We start from the raw sequence: 23,356 nt of genomic DNA on the forward strand, positions 1-23,356 counted from the left end.
GTAAAGTGTTAGTAAGACAACCACTACCAACTAAGGGAAGGACAATAAGTAAAGCGCTACTATGTCATACGGGGCAGGATCGGGAGGGTGGGGGAACACCCTCACTACCCCGCTACAGCACATATGTAAAACACTGTTACCCCATAGAGAGAAACTGATCAAGTATAGCATAGAATGGACACAGGGGACGGACAACAAAATGACGACACCATGGCCGCCTAATGGCAGTTTCGATCCATATACCCAACATTCACTATTAAACCATCTGCATAACACATACAAGGGGAAGAAGTTAATGCACCACGTGGAGGTGTTTAACTTATGGAGGATGTTCCAAGGGTCCCGACCAGGACCGAATGGAATGTTTATTATGGGGGAACCAACGGAAGAAGAGAAGATTTAGGAGGAAAGAGAGAATGGGGAAAAAGAGAGTGAAAGCACACGGAACACGGGGAACGGAGAAGAGGGAGGAGAAAAGAGTAACAACATGAACAAAAAGGAAGTAAAAAGGGAACAGAGCGACGATATACCCCTAGCAAAGGTAGTGAAAAAGGAGGGAGGGGGGTTATATCCTCTAACAGAACTTCGAGACATGGTCCAACTTAAGGCGGCTGAGGGGTACTCGAACCCGGCGTACAGCCCACCACCATATACAGTAACAGTTAGCCACACCGGAAGGGAGCAGAGTAGCACGACGGGACCAGCTCGCACAAAAATGCCCGCAGGGGAAGGGGGCATTGGCGAAGAACAGATCGCAGGGATAGGACAGGATGAGTGGGTAGCTGCGAAGGTATTATTAAAATTACGAGGTTCATTAACAGAAGAAGAAGAGAAGGTAGTAATGAAAATGGACGAGGAATGGAAAGGGGAAGAGGGGAAAAGGAAGGAGGAGTTGTTACGACAGAAGGAAGAGATTTTGGAAGAACGATTAGCAGAATTAAGGGATGAGCAGAATACACTGATCAGGCAGCTTGAGAGAGAGGAAAGGGAGAGAGCACGGGAAAAGAAAGAAAGCAAGAATGAATTGGACAAAATGAGGGAACGAACTGAGGAGAAAAGGTGAGAAGCAGACAGGGTGAAGGCAGTTGCAGAAAGGGAATCGAGGGCAGCGCTGCGTGAGAAGAAGAGGGAGGAAGAAGAGAGAGAAAAGGAAATAGAAATATGTAGAAGGAGATTATTATTAGAAAACAAAAGGAAATATGAAGAAGGGAGGATGATAGAGGGTATATTAGAGAAGGAAAGAGCGAGATGGGAAAGGGAGAAAGAAGAAGAAAGGTTAATGAAAAGAATGAGTATTGAAGTAATGGAGGAATCGAAAAAGAAAAGAGAAGAAATTGATAGAGAAATAGCGGAGGAAAATGAAGGGAGAAGAGAAGGAAGGAGAGGGGGGATTGAAGGAAGGAGATATGTATACAGAGACACAGGAGTAACAACAACTTCAACACAAAGGGGGGCAATTGGAAAGAATGACAGGGGAGGAACGGACCTAATAGATTTGGAATCCGTAACGATTATGGGAAAAAAGACAGACTGGGGGCTGGAATTAATGGAGGATTTTTGCAGTGAAGAAGGAGAAGGAATAGAGAAGGAAGGGAGAGAGAGTGAAAGGGAAAGCCTAGACAAATCATACATCTCCCGGACAAATAGAGGATCACCGTGGATCTGCAGGAGAAAGGAAGAACTAGAGGGAAGTGAGGAGGAAGAGCAAGGAATAGCGGAAAGGCACACACGTACAGCCACACCATCACCATCCCTTCCCACATGCTCCAATACCTTGCACTCATTCCGTGCAACATGCCCATCTAAACTTGCGCTCTTCCCACACGAACCGACACCCTACGCAGGTAGGCTTAGAGACCTCCCTGGACGCAGGCAGGGAGAACGAATGCACACGCCCACAGTAAATGATAAAAGAAAGGGAAGAGATGGAGGAGAAACAGTTATGAGCAGAAGAAATATGGACCCCATTGACGTTGTAGAAGACAGGTCGGATGAGGAGGGGTGCACGGATTCGATTGTGTGGGACCCAAAGGGCCTACCGGGACACAACCTAATGCCACTTCTGGAGAGGGGAGGGGTTAGACCACAATACGTCCCCTGGAAGCACGCAGACAAGGAAAATATAAAGTGCAGGCTCCCATCATTAAGCGGAGGTGCTGGGAAGTGGATATATGAAATGGAAAAACACACTGCAGGACAGAAATTGGCAGTGGGGGATGTAAAGGGCCTTTTAATATCAATACTAGGGGATGCAGCAGATGACATTTGGAAGAGAGCAGGCTTCCCCGGGGTCACAATAACAAACACCTCGCACGATGGGGCACCATTCGCAAACTGCAGATATGCATTATGGCAGGCACTAAGGGTACAGTACCCAGACACGACAGACATAGGAGCAATTACCTCATGCAAGATGCATGAGAACGAAGATCCTGTTGATTATATCCAGGAAATTCAAGAGAAGTGGCGCATGGAAACTAGAGAACAATGGGACAAGACACCAGCAATATTCTATCATATACTAGTACAAGGGCTCCCAGAAGCAGTTCAGAAACAATTGAAGAAAGTGGTGGGGATGGAAGCAAAAGCCTGGCCAGAGATACAACTGACAATAGTACATCATTGTAGGACATGGCAAGAGAAAATGAAACAGAAGGAAGAGGATAGAAAAACGGAAGAGGCTAAATTAGTACAGAAAAAACTTACTAAATACACGATGGAAGGTGCACTAATAACTACACCTGCAACATTGACTCAAAGCCCCACGCAAGTAGTGGCTGCGCAAGATCCCTCACAAATACAACCATCACAGACTGTAACACAACAGCTTCCACCATCCCAACCATACACGGCCAACATGGGAGGAGGATACTCAACGCCAGGGGCGGGGTATTATAATTATAACAGGGGAAGGGGAGGAATGATGAGGGGGAGAGGGTACGGATATAACTCTCAACAGCAGGGGGGAGGACTTAGAAATTTCTACCCCACGGGACAACCAGCATACCAGGACAACCCAGGAAGCTTTCCATGGCAGAACAGGGAACCACCGGTGTGTTGGATTTGTGGATTGGTAGGGCACATGTCACGCACGTGTAGAGTAAGACCAGGCACACCATCATGGAATGAACAGGGACAACAAGGGCCCGCACAGGACCAGCAGAACACTTGGCAACAACAGAACTTGCAACAAGGAAATGGGCAGCAACAACTAGTAATACAACAACCCCAAGTACAGCAAATACAGCAACCTGCCCAAACCCAAGACCATAACATAACCTCTACCAATACACAACTACAGCAAACACAACTGGGAAGGGTGACGGTCCTGGGACACAACCCTTACACAGGAAGTGGTCAATCATTGTACCCTCAATAGGACAGCCCACAGATGGCCTTGGTGTGTCCCATCCTGTCGGTAACACCTAATAGTGCGGAGGAACCACGCATAGAGGTAACGATAGGTGACAAAAAAATTATCATTTCTTGTTGACACCGGGGCGACCCGGTCCTGCATAAAGGAAGGTAAATTTAAAATGTCAGGTGAAGCCATGAACACCCAAGGATTCTCTGGGGATAGGGGGTTGGTTCCCTTTACTGATAACGTTCCCTTATCAATAGGAGATTATGACATGTCAGTGCCACTTTTATATCATAGGGCCTCACCAGTGAATACTGGGGAGAGACATAATGAGTAGGTTGAATATGACGATCTCCTTTACGGAGGACGGCATAGTTTGCTCCACTCCAGGAATTAACATGCTCACTGCACGACAAATTATGCAAGCATACTGCGGACAGACTGTGATTAGGGCTGAGCCAGTAGATGGTGAACTGTTCCAGTACGGGACAGACATGGCATTTGCATGGATGCCTGGAATAGAAGGAAAGATCTGGAGAAGGCCAGCAGCCTATTTTTTTAGACCAGAAACACCAGCCAATGAACCAGAAGGAAAGGTGATTTCAGTGGACATAGAGAGCATTATAGCAACTGCTGATTACATTGCAGTAAATGCCCAAGACAGAGAAGGAAGAGCATGGAGGGCAGTGATAGCACTAGCAGAGGGATGTAGACTCACCCAGGTGTCAGACGAGGAGCTCTTCTCCGAAGGAAAGGAAGAAGGTGAAATGGTGTTTATGATGAGTGTAGAAATATGGCTAAGAGTGTCATACAAACAAGTGGCACAGAAAATTGCAATGGCACTTGAAGCACCCACATCCACCCCAGTTCCCTTCTTTGAGGAGGATATGGCGAAGGTACCAACATCAATATGGACTACTAGTCCCTATGACGTGGGGTGCATAAAATGTATAGGGGGAGTAAGAATAAAGTTGAAAAAAGGTGCAATACTCCCCAGAGTGAAGCAGTACCCACTATCAAAAGAGGCAGATGAGGGCATATATGAAACAATAACGGCCCTTATAAATAATGGCATACTGGTACCATCAGAATCACCATGCAACACAGCCGTATACCCAGTGCGCAAGGCTAGAGGGGGGTCTTGGCGCTTCATACAGGACCTCAGGCCCTTGAACAATATAGTAGAAGCAGAATATCCAATAGCAGCGAACCCGGCAACAATATTGTGCGGTATTCCGGCAGAAGCATCACGATTTACAGTGATAGACCTCAAAAATGCCTTTTTTTTCAATACCCCTGCACCCAGACTCACAAGATTTGACAAGCTTCACATACAGAAACACAAAGTGGAAACACACCAGATTGCCAGAAGGGTAATGCGAGTCACCCTCAATATTCAACAGAGTAATACAGATGGACTTGGGCAACATTGAAGTGGAAAGCACAGTTTTGCAGTATGTTGATGACATAATCATTTGCAGCACAAACGAAATAAGATGCAGAGAGGACTCATTGAAGTTGTTGACAGTATTGGCTGAAAAGGGTTACAAGGTAGACAAGGAAAAGTTACAGTACTGTCAGGAACAGGTACTTTACATTGGTCAGCTCATATCCCAACACGGAAGAAAGATCGCACCACAACGAGCACAGGCCATTTAAAAAACGCCACTGCCCCAAACAGTGCGGGAACTACAACAGTTCCTGGGACTGTGCAACTACTGTAGAGCCTGGGTGTTTGATTACAGCTCATACATAGGTCCCCTACTTGAAGGTTTAAAAGAAGCTAACAAAGGGGAGAAAAAGTTGGGGTGGACAATGGAAATGAAAGAGGCTTTTGATGAACTGAAAGATGCAATATCAACTGCTCCAGTACTGGCCACCCCAGATTATGAACGGCAATTTTTTATATTTTCACATTGCGACTCAGCAGTAATGAAAGCAGTGTTGGCTCAAAATACAAGCATGGGCTACAAACCAGTAGCGTTCTACAGCGGCCACCTGGACCCTGTGATGTTAGGACATTTCCCTTGCGAACAAGGTCTCGCCGCAGCTGCCTTTGCGGTAGAGAAAGCATCAGCAATAACCATGGGGTGCTCAACCACATTATTTGTAGAACATGCACTATTGGCAATATTGAACAAACCTAAGTCCACACTGACCACACAGAGGGCGTCAGGTTATGAGATCATCTTATCTAGGCCAGAACTATCAATTGTTAGATGCAGCACGGTTAACCCTGCAAGGTTCATGGCAGAAGTAATTGAGGAAGGGGACTATGCACACGATTGTACGCAGAGTACTGAAATGTACGTATGTACTAGAAAAGTTGAAGAGAACGCACTAGATGGAGGCGAGCTCTTGTTCATTGATGGGTCATCAACAATTGACCAAAGTGATGGGATAAGGAGAACTGGGGCGGCAGTGGTAAAAATGACGGAGGTACCGGTGTGTGTGGCGATGAAATGTGTACAGTTACCACAGCATTACTCTGCTCAAGCAGCTGAACTAGCTGCACTGATCTTGGCGTTACAGGAAAGCTTTGACAAACGAGTGACCATATATTCTGACAGCGCATATGTCACGTCTACTGTCCACTCAGGATTGTCCAAATGGAGGAGGAGAGGGTTTAGGAGAGCTGACGGCACCCCAGTGCAACATGCTCTCTTGTTGGCTGAACTAATTGAAGTCATAAATAACCCCCAAGAATTAGCATTGGTCAAATGCACCGCACACACTAATGGAGAAGATCATATCTCAAAAGGAAACGCAGCAGCAGACGCACATGCGAAGTATGCGGCATATTTTGGTGAGATATGGAACCCCCCAGAGTCAGAGAGAGGGAGAGGGAGGGGAATAGCTAAAGAAATGTTGATAAGAGAAGGGTACACCCATCTCCCAGCCACACAGATAATGGAGCTACAAGCAGCTGCACCAATGGCAGAGAAAGAAATATGGGTTAAAAGAGGATGTACAATGTCACCAACTGACGCACTATGGCGCCAGGGTAACACTGGAAAGATGGTAATGCCATTGGCACTATTGAACACCGCCCTGAGCCAATTACACCACCAAGCCAATACAGGCAAGGAGGTCATTGCAGCACGAATTAGGGAAGACTGGTTCTGCCCCGAGTCAAATTCCCATGTGACAAATTTTATAAGCAACTGCCTCACATGTCAACAATTCACGGCCGGTCACACGCTGAAGGTGATAAAAGGTACTATACCCCGGCCAGAGGGACCCTTCCTACATATCCATATTGACTATGTTGATATGATCAACGTATGTCAAGGAAATAGGTATATGATTGTAGTAGTATGCCCATTCTCCAGGTGGATTGAAGCAGGACCCTGCTCACACCCAGATGCATTCAGAGCAGCTAAATTTCTAGTGAGGGAGGTCTTCCCCAGGTGGGGAGTGTGCGAGGTACTGCGGTCAGACAATGGCCCACACTTTGCCAATGAAATGTTCCAGCACATCACATCCTTACTGAGCATCAAACATAAATTTGCATGTGCATATCACCCACAGGCCAATGGTGTATGCGAACGCCTGAATGGCCTACTAAAGGAGGCAATTGCAAAAATACAGCAAACAACAAAGAAGAGTTGGTTGTATTGCCTCCCGCTAGCCCTATTTGAGTTGAGGAATAGGCCAGGCTCCGACCACCACCTCACTCCTCACAAGGTGGTGACCGGCCGTCAAATGCGCCTCCCCCTAACGCCAACATCAAGAGCATTTACTGACTACGAAAATACTGCAACTGTTCTCGGTGATGAAATGTACCAATATGTGTCTTCTTTGATTACTAGTGTAGTGTTTGTGTCTCAACAGCTAGAGCACACGCGGGGCGGGTCTAAGAGTGAGCAACAAGAAGACGCGGACAAAGAACTGGGAAAAGAAAAACTGTGCAAAATTGCTAAAGGGGACCACGTACTACTGCGCAATTTCAACAGAAAGTGGAACAGCCCACGTTTCTCTGGCCCCCATCTGGTAGAGGAAGTATCAACGAGAGCAGTAAAGCTACAGGACAAATGCGCTTGGAACCACCTACACGACGTAAAGATCTGCAAACTCCAGACCCGCCCTAGCGTCACCGACAGGGCCATTGGGAGAACAGCGACGGCATTTCCAACAGAGAAAGAGACTTCTACCACAGCAAACGATCTAAGTGTCCCCCTACCATACCACCCCCAGGACTCCCCAGAGACAACTACTGAAATAGAGAAGGACAACCCCCATACCGCCCACCCCATGGTCACACGATCAAAGAGTAAAATGACCTCCACCAGTTGAGCCCTAAATACTCTGCCTATCGATGTCCTACCGACTGCAGTAACTATCGGACTGAAGGACACTATCTTGCACATTTACACATGTAAACACTTGAATGTTCTCTTTTTCTTTCCCGCACATGCAGGTATCGCATATTATTGTACTGTTTAGAAAAGAGATTACTAACGAAGTTCACTGCCCAGGAGTAGATGCTACCCCCAGACGATAACCACCCTGAAGAGCTATCACACCAATTTGTCTATCACATAAAAAGGCCAAAATACCTGAAAAGAAGAAGGGTACGTGTCTACTACACAGCATTTCTCCTGGCTATAGAACAATCCATGCCCCACCTCCACCCATAAGTAAGGCAAGTGCCTGTCCTAAGAGATAGATCGCTTAGATTGGCATGGGAACAGCTCTTCGCCTGGGCACTGAACGACTACTTGATAGGGAGAGCTTGAAACCAACAACTAACACTAATAACAAGCATATTGAGTATTTTCAGGCGGGCAACTTTAACGTCGCAAGAATTAGCTGCTGGACTGCAGCAAGGTAAGAGCAAAATGCCGGTGAGACTAGCATCTGTAATAAAAATGATAGGGATTTTGATAATCACCGGGTTCTTGGCTGCCTCTGTATGGCAGAACAGTTATGCTATCAATATTTTGGCTGTTCCCAAACCTAATATACCCCCACCCCCGGCTGCAACAGGTGTTATGTCAGGTGGTACTGGCAAAGCTCCACACAAGGAAAATAGAGTTAAACGCAGCACATACTCAGATAACAAAGGTATCGACAACTACATACAAGATTCAGCACACGTCTCGAACAACATGTGGTACAAACACATGACTCAAATAGGCAAGCAGACAACTGAAGATAGCTGCTACGTCTGCTCATTGATCCCATACGCCATGAGCGCCTCCCAAACTTTCGTTGCCACAGAAATAGATGAAAAGACAGCACGATGTATAATATACTTGGCACTGTTCCAAACGAAAGGGAGATTTCAAGGGAGCACGGTGCACCTGGTATGGAAGACGCGAGACACATATCCATACGAAAACAACTTCCTCAAGACTTATTTGATAGGTAATTTCCTGTCAGAGGTTCTCCTTGTCTTTTCTTTCTATTCAGGACAGTGTCGTCGCTGTTGTTTTGGTCCTCTGGCCCCTTCTGGGATTGTACAGATCTCTTATCCCTCTTGTTTCCTTCATCCATTTTAGGGAAGCTTGCCATGTTCACATGTTTCTGGGGTACCACTAGTGATGGTACATTGACGTGTACCATCGTGCATATACCATTCCACAGAGGGGGCAGTGTGTGGTATGCCTTGTCTCCGCAGGCCCAGTAATGGTCCATTAATACCGCTGTTCCCGCTCCCCCCTCAGGTAACTCCGTCACGCTTGCACAGTTGGTGTTCTACCCCACGTTCACTTCTCCTTTATGTTGATAGCATACCTTAGGTGCAGATAGCGGCAGTATTGTTATTGGGTCTTCATCCACAAGACCAGTTTACATGCGGAAGCATTCAGATACATAACAAGCGGCCTTGAAAAAGGAGTGACAAAGAAAGTAACACTACAATACCTACCATGTGATTGGTATGCCACTGAAGTTCCTGGTAAACAAGGATGTTGGGAAAGGCCACTGATAACAATAATAGGGAAGGTGTACCTGGACAACAAATGGGACATAGGAGTGGTTGGCAGCAACATGGTAACGAGAGAGGATACTACAACTATTGCTGAACACAACAACAGATGCTGGACGATTTGGATCAAGTACGCACCCATGCTAACATGGATAGAGAAGGATGAAGACCCAATAACATTTGGGCTTGGATAGGTCTCTGCGCCGGAATATTACTGTTTGCAGTGCTATCCTGTCACGCATAGCCCCCTGCGACCTGTTGGCCGTATCTAACATAGCGCACCAGAATGGGAGCTGTGCCAAAACGGCCGGCACCAAAATGGCTGCGCGGGAATGTCTGGCTTCGCATCCTGAGCCACCAGCAGCTTGATGGTGCTTCAGAGACTTCATTTACTTGCAAATAAGCTGCGCGCTGGGCCACCTTGCCTTACAGGGGGCATTGTTAGCATCATCAGGACAATTTGTCGTAATAGTCATAACCAATGCTCCCTGCACTCATTGGCCCCATGAGTGCCAACTGGGCACCCTGTAATGTGTTGTTTAGTTGGGTACAGTGCATTGCATGTTGGGAAATCCCAGATTCACCCACCCCCTCCCATAATACTGACCAAGCTATGCCCCCGTTGTCTGAAGAAGGCACCTGCAGCCTTCCTCGGCGAAACCTGCTCGCATCAGCACTTGTGAATGGCACGCCAGGCTCCGAGGGCTCATTTCTCTTGCCTGCATTACTTTTAAATGCTTCTTCAGGGCCTGTCTAATAAAAATGAACCATATCCCATTTTCTTTTCTGGGGATGTCGCTATAAACTGAGATTGATCTAAATGAAAATGATTATTTCAAAGACACTTTTTTAATACTGAAAGGAATGGGGTGACTGCTAAGTGGGGGCAGGGGGCCTTCCATGACTTAAGTCACTTTGTAATGTCTGGGAAATGGGCCTGCCTGTGCCCTCTGGCACCCTAGGTCCGCCAGTACATCGCCTTTTAAGTGTAAAGCGTAAGTCACCACCGCGGGACACGGAATAAAAAATAACATTCACCATGTATGGACTGAATGGTCTCTTGGTGCTTAATAGCTGCTACTCCTGCTTACAGACCTGAGAAAGATAAAAGGCTGCATTGGCACATGAGGGGAATCATACCTGCGGCGAATCAAATTCCGGGGTACCAGTGGTCCAGGGGTGAATATCGGTTCTTAAACCATCAATCAACCCACACCCCTACTACACCAGAGTGGATCCGGACAGATTGGATTAAACAAGCCTACAGATACAATTATAAACCTCCTTGTCCAAGTTTGGTAACGTGGACAGAATGGCAGGCTTATCTCCTCCAAAGAGGGTGGGTCGTTGGTTATTTGCAACACAGCAAAAATACAATTATTACCCAATTATAAAAGTAATTTCCAGTCAAGTTTGAATAAAAATATCTACTTTATTATCATGATTATAACAGCCAATCTAATAGCACTACTAAATACAACCCACCCTAGTGGAATGCAGAGGACAGACAGTTTCTAAGAAGGAAAAGGGATGCACTCTAGATACTAAGGGTAGGACCAAGGGGACAGAACCAAAATGTACCTCTTGATGTAGTTGTTCTTGGTGCTCCACAGTGTCGAATCGATTACAGGGCGCTTTTCAGGCTTCTGCGAGTGCGAGATGGGAGTCAGTGGCGAGTATCAGGCGGCAAGGCGGTTCGGTGAGTGAAGCTTGGTGAACGGCTGTAGGCTGACCTTCACGGCGACGCAAGATCAGGAATCGTTGTCTCAATGCTGATCGGCAGTTCTGAAGTGCTGGTCGAGACGTCTCAGGTTCATTCAGCGACTGCCGCTTGATGGCGGTAGCTCAAAGCTTGACGGCTGTCAGCGTTGCAGGCAGTTGCAGATCGAGGAGCTAGCCTGGCTGGAGAATGGGCCTCATTACGACCCAGGCGGTAAGTTACCGCCTGGGTCGTACCTTTACCACCATGGCGTAAACTACGTTTACGCCATGGTGGTTGGCGGACTTACCGCCCCATTCCGAGGTTGGCGGGGCGGTAAGTCCCCAATCCCCATTTACCCTTCCCCATTCCCATTTTTACCCCATAGGGCATAATGGGAGTGGGGAAGGTGTTAATTACGCCACCGTAAATTACGGTGGCGTAATTAACAACAAGGTCCCTTAGCGCCATGGATTTTAACACCTGCTAAAAGCAGGTGTTAAATCCTCCATGGCGCTAAGGGACCTCGGAATCAGGCGGTAAGGGTCGGCGCTGTTTACGCTGCCGTAAACCCCTTACCGCCTGGGTCGTAATGAGGCCCAATGTCCTTTAAGGTGGACGGTGGAAGGTGCTTGTCATTGCACTTCTTCCCACCTCTTCAATGAGATTGCATTGATAGACAGCCGAGTGCTAGGGAGTGTGTTTCAGGCAGCTGCCATGTCCTTGGTTTCGGGTTGAGAGACCTTTTGGCTCTCCCTGTCCAGGGAGTTTGCCACATAGCCTAGCAGGACACAATGTGTGCTGGTTTGGTACCAGTTCGTGAGCCGCTAGAGGGTCTTCTGAGTTATTTTCTCCCTCTGTTCCCAGGGAGAAGTTAAGGGGAGGGATCATGCTTCCTTCTTTAGATGTTCCTGTCCTACTTTCACTGGCAGAAGCTGTAAGGCAGACTGTACCTTCAGCCAGCGTCCAAGGCCGAGTTTGTCTTCGTGCTTCAAGTTAATTCTTCAGAGGATCTGCCTGAAAGGGGTACTCCAGCCCTCTCTTAAAGCCAAATGGGCCACAGTGCTTGGTGTAGACTGAGCCTACTGTCATGCCTGCGCCATGGGCGCATACATTGGCGATCATTATGGACTAATGGTTATTCTTTTATCTACAGAAAACTCTTGGATCAACCGCTATTCACTTCTTTGACCTTATTTCCCATTTGCGAGACGTTGGTGCTTTTCTATTTTTCCCAACAAACTACACTTACCACAATGCACTTGGCTATAACTATCTATTCCTGGCTATTCCTATTTGTCATCATCAGAACTACAATCCCCAGAAGCTCTAGGAATCTGCTCTGCTTCCACCAGTTCAGGAACAGAGAGGGAGGAGGCAGATTGTATACAGGTGTGCTGATCCAGGTGCAACCAATTAACCTGCTTCTGTGCTGGGCAGGGTGGTATAAAAGCTGCTGCCTGCAGGAGCTCAGTCTCTTGCATTAAAAGTCCTTCCAGCACCTTTTTGCTTCGTGCTACGTATTTTTGTATGCTGTTCCTGCTTACACCTGCTTTTGCTCCAGTGCCCTGCCGGGCTTTCTGCATTGCAGCCGATCACGCTCTGCTGCCTTCTACCTTCCGCCCTGGCCCTTCCGGGCTCCAGCCTTGCAGCCGATCACGCTCTACTGCCTTCTACCTTCCGCCCTGGCCCTTCTGGGCTCCCTGCCTCAGCCCTGCTCCTCTGGGCGTCCTGCCTTGCAGCCTGCTACACCCTGCTGCCTACAGCCCTAGCCTTTTGGGCTCCCTGCCTCTGCCGTGCTCCTCTGGGCGTCCTGCCTTGCAGCCTGCGACACCCTGCTGCCTACAGCCCTAGCCTTTTGGGCTCCCTGTCTCACAGCCCTACTCCTCTGGGCGTCCTACCTTGCAGCCTGCTACACCCTGCTGCCTACAGCCCTAGCCTTTTGGGCTCCCTGCCTTGCAGTCTGCATCTCTCCGCTGCTTATAGCTCTTGTCCTTCTGGAACCCGTGTCTTGCAGCTTGCTACACCCCTCTGCCTTCAGCCCTTGTCCTTTGGGCTCCTTGCCTTGCAGCCTGTTTCACTCCGCTGCCTACAGCCCTTTTCCTTTGGGCTCCCTTCCTTACAGCCCTGCTCCTTTGGGCTTGCTCCTTGCTGTCCCGCTCCTCTGAGCTCTCTACCTTGCATCCTACAGTCCTCTGCAATCCACAACAGTTTACCTGCATTTATTACTTTCAGTTATTGCAGCCCCCCTGTTTCCTGACTGCTGCTCCCTTGCTCTCTTTCTCGTTTTCAACCCTCAGTTCATTATCCCTGTCCAATTCAGTTATACTGCTTTCCTTTAATTTCCTTCTGCTAGTTTGCTCATCGACTTCCCTATTCCTGGATTTGTCTGTTATTGTATTCTCTTGTATCGTTTGTAGACCCCTTTGTACAGGGCTTGTCTGTTGGTTTCCGGCAAGCAACCTCTGCCCCTTCCCTTGTCTGGTTTCTGTGTTACAGACACCCACAGCTGTTGTTCCCAGCCATGAGCAAACAGCGTGGGCCTCTGTTATAGCAAACTGTGCAGAAGGCTAGAGTTTTTCCTAAGGTCCGTGGAATACTCTTTTCCTATATCTGCATACACCCCTAGAGGGAATCCATTCTGTTGTACCTTATTTCCTTGCTACACTTGCCTACTCTTTGTTCTCTTTACTTTCAGCTTTGTGTGTACTTATCTGTCCACCTTACTTCGGCACAACCACCCAAACCCTTTCTGGGTGTCCTGTGCCACTCTTAACAGAGTGCCATCCGTGACACCTACCTTAGTGAACCAATCCTGGGGTCCCTAACAACAATTTCCGGTATGTGTCACGTCATAACCAGAGTGCTTTGCACCAGGAAAAGGTAACGGAGTCCCACGGGAACAAGGGGTGTACCAGTTCCAATATGGCTGCACCCTTCTCTTAAAAGAAAGAGTTCTGGGCTCACTCCCCTGTGATACTAGGTCCGACCCACCTTCTTGTCTGCTGTTATCAAAGAGTCTCTCTGGTTAATGGTTCTCCTGTGTGGTTCCTTTTTAAAGCGACAGATCTTCTTTGAAGATGTTGAGAGACTGGACTCTCTAGCTTCTGCAATCCACATTCTTGTATCTTATGAATGGCGCCGCCCTAGGGGAGGTTGTCTACTGCAACAATAGACTCAGACATCTCAGTTCACTGCCATCGATACTGAGAGGCGGGTGATGGCTTCAGGTTGACACATTTACATATGAAAAAGGTCAGTTGCGTTTCTTTTCTGCTTTGTTACCCTCTGCCGCAAGGCCTCATGGGGGCTTGTTTGATGTACCCTCTATTCGTATGTTAATCACTGTCAACAGCTGCAGGGCTAACAAATGAGCAGGGCGGTTGCATGGAGCCCTTGTCAGTTAGTCAGGCTGTGGAAGCCCCCCCCCCCCTCCTTGGGATGACATTGTGCTCTCCTCTCCTGTCATATTCCCACTAAATATGACACGGGCGGACTATACCTGTAGGCTGTGTCCATGCCGGAGTACACAGGTCTATGCATTTGTCGTGGTGTGAGCATAGTACAATGTGTGTGGATTCGCCCCACACAATTTCCTGAGGCAGGGCTACCACCATCCATTTAAAAATGTCAAAAAAGCTCAAGCGAGCCCATGTCCACCATGCGGATGATCGAATTCCTCACAAACCTGTGACCGGCAAACGGCCCACTGCTTTGTGCAGCAGGGACTCAACCCACTCATTTTCTTCACCGACCCTTAACACAGATCTTAAGCAAGTATGGTATTCAGTTTGAGTGCCAGCGCTGTGCCAGATGTAGAAAAAAAACAAGCGATGAGATGATGTCAGGTGCCCTTTCAGCAATCTTTAAAGAGGCCTGGCGTAGTGCAGAAAAGTGGCTTTGCAACAGCATGGAGGCATGCAGCGACTCTTACAAGTAAATCCTGTGAAATGTATATTTCTGAGCACTACATACTAGTTGATGGGTGGCACCTAAACCATGGCGGCATTAAACCAAAAAAAGGTTCCAGAAGATCGATGTTAACCACTGCATTTGTGATTATCTCTAACAGAACAATTATTTGTATGAGGAATGACTGTTGCAAGACATTGCTTCTGCTGCAATTAGAGCCCTTCCCCCAGCCTATCTCTATCTCTTCGTTAATTAGCTTGGGCAGTGGCCAAATAGCTGGTGTCGTGGAAATACTTGCGGGGCTCCTACCGGTGACACCCCCCAAAATCCTTGGGAAAAACTCATGCTCCTCCCTCGCCTCTTGACTCGAGGCAATTTCTGCTTCGTTTGAGGAAACCTCAGGTCTGAGAGGCAGCCAGGCATGCATTCCACTTGAATCTGTGGTAAGGCCATCCTAGAATTGCGCGCATGCAGCTTTGTCCCATTGTTGGTGTTGTTCTCAGCAAAGGATAGATGCACTAGATATTGAGTGGCAAACAAGAAGCAGCACAGAGGAAATCCAGAAAATATGGCAGCAAAACCAGGGCCTCGTGAGAACGACTCTCCATAGCATCGCCCAGGATGTGCCTAAGTAATGCAGAGAGGAAATCCAGAAAATGTGGCAGGAAAACCAGGGCCTCGCGAGAACGACTCCCAGCAGCATCACCCAGGATGTGCCCAAGTCATCCTCCATCAAAAGCCTGTCTTGCTCGGACAAAGAAAAGCACCCGAAGAAGAGTCAAAAACCATCTGCGTAGTCTACTCTGTTCCGAACTCAGCAAATTTCATAATCTGAGGGGAAAAAGTGTGCAAAGGTCACTGAGCATTGAAGGCTCATTGATCCAAAACTGTCCACCTGCAAATTTTGCCCCTACACTATCAACAGCCTCTTGCTGATTGAGCCGGAGAGTGGGACGGATACAAAGTTGCCGACAAACTCTACACCTGTTTTTTCCGATCCGTTCCATTTTTCTCAGGACTCATTAGTTTCCCCGCTTTATTAAGGGAGACGACAGTGTCGCCTCATGTATTTAGTTTTCATGCGGGCGGAGTGGATGGACTCCCCATGGACTGCCATGGGATTCGCGAGAATGACGGCCACTTTGCGCATACACGTCAGCCACCGTTCCGGCACATTTCCCAGCCAGTGTGGTGAACGACAGGAAATTGGAAAACACCCAGATTACCAGGCCCTTTTGACATCCCTAGCAGCCAATGAGCAGGATCCTCCAGACTTTGGGGATTGTCTGACTCAATTAAAATAAACCAACTGTCCCAGTCTCTGGCTTGAAAAGCTCAGGAGGGTGCTCTCATCAGTTCTTTTCCATCTGTGTGTGGGTACAAGTCCTCTGTTGAGCTGTCTAGCAGGGCATAGCCATTGTGGTCAGTGGGCCCAGGTACCCTTTGGGCTATATGGCCACCGGACATTACTGGCTTTCCCACAGAGTGACCTCATCAGCATGCAGACAATGGATCACTCATTTTGTTTCCCAAACAGTATTCTATTCCTCATTTTCTGAACATGTTGCCCTGCTTTTTTTTTACAATACGGACGGCATATTAATCATAGGACTAGGGTATTGAATGCTCACTTTTTATTGCTTCCACTTTCTAAATCATTGTTATTGGACAGAGATTATTTTAAGTGTAACGGTTTGATTTGTGTTTTTGTGTGAATTTACCAGTGCATCCCTTCTGAGGGGAAGCCCAGTGCTCTACTTGTTGATGAAGTCCATGGTCATAATAGCACCCCCTTTGGTCTGTATCCTGAACTAGTAACGCATGACTTTGGCTGTACTTGGTTCAGGGCTCAACTATGCCATCCCTCGCCCCTCAGACTGAACATCAGGAGAAATCACCAGAGATGGGATGAACAGCTGGTTAGATGTACGCATCTGGTGGGCGATGTCGGTGGGCTACGCTGCATGCTACTGTGCGGCGGCGCACTTCCTGAAATGCTTGGTTCTTTGGATTCTACATTGGATATTTTGCCAGCCATTTGAGACTCTCTAATAACGTCTATGATCACTTTTCCGGATATTGTGTGCGTCTGAGCAGTCCTTGCTGTGCCCAGTGCATGCGGTGGGTGGGTAGTGGAGCTCTCTTTGGTCAGTACCTCAGCATTTAATGCTATGGGTGAGATAACCACAGCTTCCTCACAAGACCCACCGTATGGGGACATACAATTCACATTAGACTTCTTGGCTAGGGACAGCGAACAGCTAATGTACACAACCCTCTGCTAAGAAATCCACACCCAGGATCATTTGAGCTACACTGGCTAGTAAAGTGCAAAGGCAGAGCCTGGACACAGGGAGAGTGTATGCCCGCTCAGGTGAAATTGTGGGCCTTAGGCTTCCCTCTATAGCAAAATGCCCACTCCGCTGGTCTGATTACAAAACCATCTGATCCATTTTAATACCGGGCGCCACTGCGCAAGGAGGCCTTATGGACCCAGGTTGGAGAATTAAAATGAATCTTAAAGGCATGTCAGTGAAGATGCGGACATATATGGCGTTGCAAGACTGATGTTGGAACGGTTTGATTTGCAAACACTACAAACATGTAATTGAAATGAGCAATCTATAAGAGACGTCTGCTTTCCAACGCTAATGGCATGCTGCTGTTGCAGGGAGAGAACCAAGGAGCGCGTGGCCTTCCTGTACAGGAATGCATGAATAATTCAATTATTCTACTCGGCATAGGTTCACGAGGCCTCGGATCAGGCTTATTGTATCCAGGAGGTCTTTCTTCTCTTGCCTATATTGTCTTTTTCACAGTAAATTCAAAAGTGTGTCCTTTTAGGCATCATCAGCTGCAGCTCAGCATGTATGCGGTGGGACCTTTGCGGGCTGGGGTGTCCGCCATCACAGAGCGCAGGGAATCCCCAAACCTTAATGCCCGCGGCTCAGTGCACGGTGGTTAGTGCCGGGACAGGTCTGTGCTCCTCTTGCTCAGAAGCATTGACAAGGTGCTTCCATCAGTCATGGTCAACATACTGCAATCTATATCGACAGGTCTGATATACAATGCTTTCTTCAATGCAATTAATACAATGTCATGATAGGTATTACCCCAAAAAACCGATTGAGGAAATAACCAGGTGGAAAAGACCGAGTTTTTTTGGTTGCATTTTTATGAGATTCTTTACCATTTATATTAAAACATCGCTGTAGTGTGCGGTAACGGCATAACTTAAGGTAGCGGGTAGTGGGGTGGGAGTGCAGGGGACTCCCCCCTGCATTAATAAAAAAAAAAAGTGCAAAAAGCCCCAAAACATTTGTGCAATTCGACCAACAACAAAAAAAAACTAGGTCATTTCCACCTCTTTCTTTTTTTTCTTTTCGGGATTGTCACGTAGATCCGTCAAGATATTGATATTTTATTTCTATCGCGCTCGTACGCAAGTGTTTCAGAGCACGACAAGGCAAGGGAGGGGAACAGGGGAGAACAAAAACAACGATGTTACTAGGCCAAGTGACATTGAGAACGCTCAAGTGCAAGGGAGAGGGGTAGGGGAAAAGTGCATGGAAGGGGGGAGAAGTGGAAAGTGCGGAGCAAAGGAGAAACAGATAAATAATAATGAATAAATAAATAATAAAGGCAACAAACAGTGGTAGTGCAGCCAGCAAGTGGCAAGTGCTGGGTTTAAGGCAGCAGACAGGGTAGGTCTGATAAGTGCAGGAAGAAAAAGGAGGGGACTGTATGGGTACAGATACAGTCCCCAGTGCAAGGGGTGGCCCGAAGGCAGTGCGGAAGGGTGGCAGGGTGAGCAGGTACCTGGCCTGGGCCCGGAGGAGAGAGGGTGGCCAGGTGCACGGTGCCAAGAGAGAACAGATCAGCAGGGGACAGGGGGAGCGAAGACAAAGAGGAAGGTCTTGAGGTGCTTCCGGAACTGGAGATGGTCCTCCTCAAGTTTTAGAGTGGCAGGGAGGCTGTTCCAGAGGGAGGCCCCAGCGAAGACAGTGATCTACCCACAGCTCGTTTCTTTGAAAAACAACTGACCCTGAGGGAGTTGGAGGTAGAGGAGCGAAGAGCTTGAGAGGGGAGGTATTTGCAGAGGGATAGCTGAAGGTATTTTGGACCCAGGCCTCAGAAATATGCTTTATTGAATTCACGCAATGACAATTCACCTATAAAAATAATGTTACATACAGCACAACACCAATTGTAATGTTACAAAGTTGATGCCACATTTTTACACTTATTGCATAAATACTCATAGAGCCATCATGCTTGAGTAACTTCAGAGGAAGGGTCTTCCACTAGACCCGAGCGTGCACAATGAGCCACACCTATTTCTACATAATGAACAATTTAAGAGAAAGTGGAGGTGTATAACAAATGTGGGCGATACTGGCTCATATTAATTATTGATAGGGCCAGATAAGTGGCCCAAAATGGAGGCTGAGGGCCTCATCACGACTTTGGCGGTAACCCTTAAATCCGGCGGTCGCGTTAAATCCGGCGGTCGCGCTATTACCGCCGGATTTAAGGGTCCGCCAAATCAGGGCTTTGGCGGATTTCGCCCCAGCTCTTAGCTGTGGGGAAATCTGCTGAAAATTCGCGCTATTACCGCCGGCGGGAAATCCGCCAGTGGTAAGAGCGCGAATTTTCCCCATTGAGCCCAATGAAAAATGGGGCATTCCCGAATGGCTCAATGGGGAATTACATTACCGCCAAACTCATGATCCAGCGCTATTAGCGCTGGGGAGTTCGGCGGTAGGGCTAATACTGCCGGCGGTAATACCGCCGTCGTTACTGCCAAAGTCGTAATCAGGCCCTGAGACAGGAAAACGAGAAGAACAAATAAAAAGTGGCGCTGATAGAATTGTTTAATATAAGGTTGGAAGACTAAAGTCGAAAGATAGCTGAACTTAAAACATGCACTAGAAATGAAAATAAAGAGGCTAGAAAAAGATTTAGCATCTTTTGCACAAGAAACACGTTTTCCGTATATACAGGAAGGATATACAGCCGGCTCCCACAATGACATCACAGGCGACAATAAGACCAGACGAGTATATGCTTCAGCAACACATCATCGAGAACCGATGACGATAGTAGCAACACAGAGACAGAAAAGGACGAGCGTTAACCTCATATTCAGAAGAGAGGACCAAACACACGAGGATTCAACCGGGGGAGAGTTTTAAAGAGGTCGAAGGAATCGAAGGGACAGAAGAGCTTTTTGAGGCAGAGAGGGGCAATGAGAAACGATTGAGGATCAACAATCACACCCAGCAGAGCACGCTGGCGACAAATCTTTACCAAAATATTTAAGAACCAGGCTTAAGTTTTGTACTCACAACATCTCATGACCATTTTGAGTTTAGTATAGAAATAGAAAAGATAAATCAATCTTATAATAATCTCATCAGGTTTTTATGGAATCGTACAATAATGTCGACCTGGGAATTGCGACGGCCGAAAATGCCGACTTTTAAACACCCCCTTTACACCACATATATATGTGGGGGGTAATGGGATATTATAGAAACATGGGGGTATCGGGGGTCTCCCCCCGCATATCTATGCGTTGTAAAGGGGATTTCATTTTTTTTTAAAGTAGGCATTTTCAGCCGTCGCAATTACATGTGGTCGCAGTGATCACATAGATGCGTTTTTATTAGGCTCCATTTACTCATACTCCAGAATCATTTTTTGGAAAAAGGTGCTAGAAGAAGTAGAAGACCTGGAGAAGACTAAAAATAGACGGTTCTACAGTTTGAACAAGGAAGGAAGGAAAAACACATTGTAAAATTTAGGAAATACAGATTTGGTTGTTTCAAAATCTGGATTGTGTATGGAAATCTCGTATGTAGAAATGTACATCACCGAATGCCAAAGGCGTTGGGCTCATGAATGTAGTTATAAGAAACTGGATGAAGATCCTACTCCAGCATTGCCCAGGGAAATTAAAAATCAAGTTAGCCAAGCAAAGGTGAGAGAGAGCATTTGCCGAAAAGGAGCCAGTATTTTATAATGAGGAAACTAGAATCCCAGTTTCTTCTAAATAACATCACCCTGGAGGAAATATTCCGATAGCAATGAACGAGGAAGTTACCCTATAATTAGCAGTTTTGTTCCCTTTTTGTACATACCATAAGTTACCAAAGCAGGCCTGGAAATACAAGTTTCCACCTTGTATTTTGCCGCTGCGCAGATCCTGGATCTCACAATGCATCCATGCACCAAATTGAATTACAGTCCGTGCCGGTGGAGTGGGAGTCCCCATACCTGCTTCTGATGCTGGAGCAGCTCAGCAGTCTGCAGCTGTGGTCCATGATCCGCGCTCTCCGAGGGGGAATGCTGAGAGTAATCCATGAGTGCAAACACAATGTCCTCCTCGTCATCCTCTTCCAGGTCAGGGTTGGCGTCCCTCAGTTCAGAAAGAAGGCCACACTCTGGAAGGATGTCCATTTGATCGATCTGTAGAGCAAAGAAGGAATGGTGTAACCAATTCAAGGGACCACTGCGGTACCATATGCTTCCACACAGCAAGCAGCATGCAGTGCGCATGGTCAGAGAGACAGTGGACAGGGTAAATACACGACTGCAACTGACATTATGCAATGACTCAGGAAAAGCCCTAATGTCACAGGCATTCCTGACTCCCCCATCTCAACACCTAGAGTTCGATCATCTCAAATGCCAGAAGGGACTCCTGACCTGGTTCTTGCGGATTTCACTCCCTGCCCCGATAATGATAATAATGTGTTATTTATATAGCACCTTAATCCAAAGCGTTTTACAGAGCACATATTTTACATACAATATCACCCAACCGAAATTGGTACTCATTTATCGACCTCGGAAGGATGAAAGGCTGAGTTGGCCTTGCTGGGATTCAAACCTGCGACCTGCTGATCACGCTCAGATCGCAGCAGCGAGCGCTCAACCCGCTGAGCTATCTTACCAGCTGCCTCTTCTTGTCAAGCATCTTGCTCATGCGCTCTCAGGCCACTAGTGATATGATATGATTTGGCATTTATAACACATCTGTGCACAAGTGTAGTGGTATGCAGCATGTTACACGTATGAAAGAAATCAGATAAATGGACATCTTCAATATACAGGACTGCAGACCCCTTCGAAACCTAGTCCACAAACACGCGCTGATGTCTTCAGAGACACCGCCCCTTCACTGGGACTGTTGCTGCATCCAGCAAACATGCATACATCACAGGGTAATACGCTCATGCATATTGTTTTATCGTAAAATGCTAAGAGGATTCGCAGCCTCAAGTTCATTGTCTATTCTTGTTGTCAAGCATCTTTTTCTTTGATTGGCAATGACATTTGCAATGATTACAAGGTTGCACATTTATGCCTAAAATCCAGTTTTTCAATTCGTGCTCCATACTTGGGGCTATCAAGCTTCTGAAGGCTTCCCGAATCACACAGCTTGGCCAAGTGAGAAAGCTAGGCCCGGAAGTCAGCTGCCCTGGTTCCCAAGGTAGCAATGTCTGCGGTAGACCACATATCCACCGGGCTAAACAGTTAATTAGCAATGATGGCACCATGAATGGTTATTAAGGTCAAGAATGGACCTGACCCCTCCTGATGCATCCTTCTTTGCAAAGCAGAATGGGAGCATCCATTGAATGATTGTGCAGGCACTAGTTGAATACTGTATTGCCTGCAAAACAAATAACCCAAGAAAAGAGGTAGCCACGATAGGTACAGGCGTACGTGGTAGTTGGTGTGCATCAGGTGATATCTGGCACTCGCAGAGTTATGTGGCAGATTCGTAGACTGCGTAGAACCCACGGTATATGCGATATACCAGTTCCTTGTGAATATCTTCCATGCGTACCTGTGCACTGCTGGCAAACCTGAGCCTCCAACAAATTGGCAGAAGACCAACACAATGAGTAAAGGAATGCCAATGAGATCAAACTATGCGCAGATTAACACACCAATACTAGAGGACCGATGTTTGGGTAAATGTGTCAGGATACAAAAAGAAACCATTTCTAATTGCTTTGCATGGAAACGCTGATCCCATAAGGATGGCCTTTACATGCAAAGAAAATAACATGGACTCACCTGCATCCGCTAGGAACGGGTGTGGGGGGTGCATGTTCAATATAAGGGCCCTTTCTGACCCTTCTATGCATTGGTCTGCTCTCAAGTTCATGTCCCACATGATTGTCCATCACTATGACAGCAACATATATATATATATATTTCTTTTTTTGACCTACATTGTCGGTGGGAGCCTTTCAATACATTAGTGTTGGATGCTCACACCCAACACTAATGCACTGAAGAGGAAGTGGGCACAAGGCCCGAAGACGGGGACCTGCTCTTTGCTGCAATCGGCATCTCTGTACCTCCCACGGATAGCTGATGTTCCTGACCCTTTTTGTAGATACCATAAATAGGAACACTTTATGCTCCCAACTCA

The 23,356-nt window shown here is 47.2% G+C and overlaps 1 protein-coding gene across 5 annotated transcripts in view; it reads right to left on the minus strand.

Moving 5' to 3' along the window:
* MTCL1 (microtubule crosslinking factor 1) overlaps positions 1-23,356 on the minus strand; it is a 669,362-nt gene that overhangs the window by 152,125 nt on the left and 493,881 nt on the right. For all 5 annotated transcript variants that reach the window (XM_069613397.1, XM_069613399.1, XM_069613396.1 and 2 more), the window contains one exon: positions 21,184-21,375. In XM_069613397.1, coding sequence (XP_069469498.1) covers positions 21,184-21,375 — 192 coding nt within the window. The remainder of the gene's footprint in view (positions 1-21,183; positions 21,376-23,356) is intronic.

Source organism: Ambystoma mexicanum, chromosome 5p (genome assembly GCF_040938575.1).
Source record: "Ambystoma mexicanum isolate Mex_15411 chromosome 5p, UKY_AmexF1_1, whole genome shotgun sequence".
Classification (NCBI taxonomy): domain Eukaryota; kingdom Metazoa; phylum Chordata; class Amphibia; order Caudata; family Ambystomatidae; genus Ambystoma; species Ambystoma mexicanum.